Below are 2,760 nucleotides of genomic sequence, written 5' to 3'. Positions count from 1 at the left end.
ATTCCATCAGAAATTATACTTATAAAAAATCTTAAAAATTTTATATTTCATAATTAACATATAGGAAAAATTCTAAGAAAAATTTTTACCAGGATATACATTTAAATATATATAAAATTTCTTATATATATATATATATATCTTTCTTAAAAATATTTTAAATATAATCATATTAATTTATGTTTCATTTATATCATTGTTATTGTACAGCCACTCTCTAGTTGGTACATCATTTCTACTCACGTTTTAGATTTATATCTGCGTAAGGATCATGAACTTTCTCCTCCTGTTTGTTCAGATCCTCGAGGAGGATCTTTTGCTGCTCCTCGCTCACGTCAAGAATAATGTCAGCGTCCTCATCGTGAAATACTTTGTATTTTATATTCATAGCGGCGGCAAGGTTATAATCGGTATCCTTGCTAGTGTCATCTTTTTTGTCCTTGTGGTCGTCTCCCACGTCGCTTGAAAACCTCCTCGTCAATTTTAGCCATGAATACGTTAACGATCGTGATGTATGACTTCCAGGAGCTTCACGCGACAATCGCTGTATGCTTAATAGGTTCCTCAGGATGTACGAACGCATGTCAATTTCGAAAACTTAGGTTAGGGTTAAGTCGCGACATCGCCGACGGCCGAGGTAGTTATGCTGAGGATATTAGATAATTTCATAATTTATAATTATCATCCCAAAATTATAATTTATATTTAATGTAATAATTAAGATCTAGCTTGAACGTTAAAGGCTTTTATTCTTTATTAGTTGTGTAATAATTAAATACAGATTATTAGAAGTAGACATATCCTATTATTAAGTTTTTGAAAATGTTTCTAGCTTATATATATATATATGTATGTATAATTTTATCGAGTTCATATTTTATGAAGATATTTTTGTATTGTACATATATATTTATAGGCCGATTTTTTCGACATTTTTTAGCAATTTATGCAAGCAAAGTAAAATCTGCACAGATGAAACATAAGTATAAAATAGATAATTTTATATCAAGAATTTTACAAACTCGCATCAGCAGGCCACATTCCAAGAAGTTTGGTTTTTCAGCTAAACTTTTTGCATAATTTATTTTTTTTTTTTGCTCTTAAATGTAAAAAGAAGAAGTACAGAGCTAAGATAATTCATCATAAAGGAGAAACGGAAATGTATTGGGATGAAACAAAAGCCTTCAATTAAATTCTGTCTTGAGTAGTTGATGTATTTAACCAGACAAGATTTACAAATACAAAATTCTCTTAATGCGAAAAACGTGTGTCCATTGAAGATTCGTCTCCCAGGGATTTTCAATTAGGAGCGTTCATCGAATGGTGAAACGTCGCAAGTCTGTTCTCCCCACAGCTGAAATATTACGTAGCAAATAAGAATGGTATAAGTGTTAAAATAGCACGATTACACAATTCGTCAAATATGTAAACTGTACACCTACAGAGACTGTGAAAAGGAACTGTTTATTTAGACCTCGCACGCATCTTCCTCCTCTTACGCTTTAGCCTCCGCATCCTCTTCTTACGCCACTGTAAAATAAACACATTAACATATCGTTATCTTTTTCTGAAGTTTACAGTGTCTGCAATTCAAACATACAGCATATTTCAACAATATTGCAGTAACGTAGTAAATGTTGCTAGAAATTCTGAGATTTGGTCTGTTCTTTCAATTTTCTGTTAATTGTTAATTTTTTCTTCTTTTTTCTCCAATGAGAATACAAGAATGAAAGAACAGAACAATGTAAGAAAGTTAAGTTAAAAAACCGACTTATGAATCGATAACGCACCGCGTCGATTTTCTAGGAAATGGAAGTCGAGGTTATGTATTATAAAACAAGCAAAAGACGTAAAAAAAAAAAAAAGAAACCGCTAAGTGTTGTTAAAAAGATAATCATGAACTCGAGTTAATCATCAAGGTTGTAATTACAACGCGAAAACATTCGTAGCGTTGGTGTCATATCAACAAAATTAATCGACATGCCCAAGTGAAGGAGGCGGTCTCGTGAATTTTGCGCGGTGAAATAATTGCATATGTTTCAAGAACGCGATAATTATCAACGAGAGTCGATGACGGCTTACCTTAGCTCTCATCTTCTCCTTTAGACGACTCTAGATCAGTTCGGAATAATTGGATTACTTCGGATTTCGAATCAACCACATTCGAAAGTTTCTCGAGGTAAAATGAACGATGCAGCAGACCGACCACTGGACGAAGCACGGACGAAGAAACGGAGAATGGAAAACAAATGCGCATGCGCATGTACGGCGATGCGTCATTTGACGCGCGCTCATGTCCGGCAGCCAATAGGACAACGCGCTTTATACTTGGGACTTCCCTCAGTGACGCTCAAGTCTCTAGGAAAAGAGCCTCTCTCATTGGTCGAACAAAATATTCGCAAACATAAACTGTAGCATTTAAATCATTCAAAATGATATTTAAATCATTTAAATTATTGAGCGCATTCAAATCGACAAAGCGTCTAGCTTACTCGCCAAGCAAATAAACATGATTGGTTGTTATAGATATAACCAATCATATTCAATCGCTCGGCGAGCAAGCTAGGTGCTTTGTCCGGCTTGAACGCGTCCATTCTAAAGGCATTTAAATCACTTGGTGTTTTGCATCGAGAAACTACACAATGTAGCGAATAATTTTTCATTATTTGCATTTTCGTATATTCTTCCTGTGTTAATATAATTTGTTTATACTTCTTCAGAGAATGTCACTTCACGCCCCTAAGGGTATGCTTCCACTGA

The 2,760-nt window shown here is 34.3% G+C and overlaps 1 protein-coding gene and 1 long non-coding RNA gene across 2 annotated transcripts in view; both read right to left on the bottom strand.

Annotated features, from left to right (window-relative positions):
* The window catches only part of LOC108753084, a 1,992-nt gene extending 1,357 nt beyond the window's left edge, over positions 1 to 635 (bottom strand). Inside the window, exon 1 of the mRNA XM_018494428.1 lies at positions 244 to 635. Coding sequence (XP_018349930.1) covers positions 244 to 583 — 340 coding nt within the window. The 5' untranslated portion in view covers positions 584 to 635. The remainder of the gene's footprint in view (positions 1 to 243) is intronic.
* Positions 636 to 1,188: 553 nt separating this feature from the next.
* LOC108753086 lies at positions 1,189 to 2,230 on the bottom strand. The gene is made up of 3 exons (XR_001939598.1): positions 2,083 to 2,230; positions 1,443 to 1,530; positions 1,189 to 1,354 (listed from the first exon to the last, which is right to left on the bottom strand). It is a non-coding gene; the product is annotated as an uncharacterized LOC108753086 (long non-coding RNA).
* Between the last annotated feature and the right edge of the window lie 530 nt (positions 2,231 to 2,760).

Source organism: Trachymyrmex septentrionalis, unplaced genomic scaffold (genome assembly GCF_001594115.1).
Source record: "Trachymyrmex septentrionalis isolate Tsep2-gDNA-1 unplaced genomic scaffold, Tsep1.0 scaffold641, whole genome shotgun sequence".
Lineage (NCBI taxonomy): Eukaryota > Metazoa > Arthropoda > Insecta > Hymenoptera > Formicidae > Trachymyrmex > Trachymyrmex septentrionalis.
Note: the sequence above shows the minus strand (reverse complement) of the source record. Positions and strands in the feature narration are given on the sequence as shown.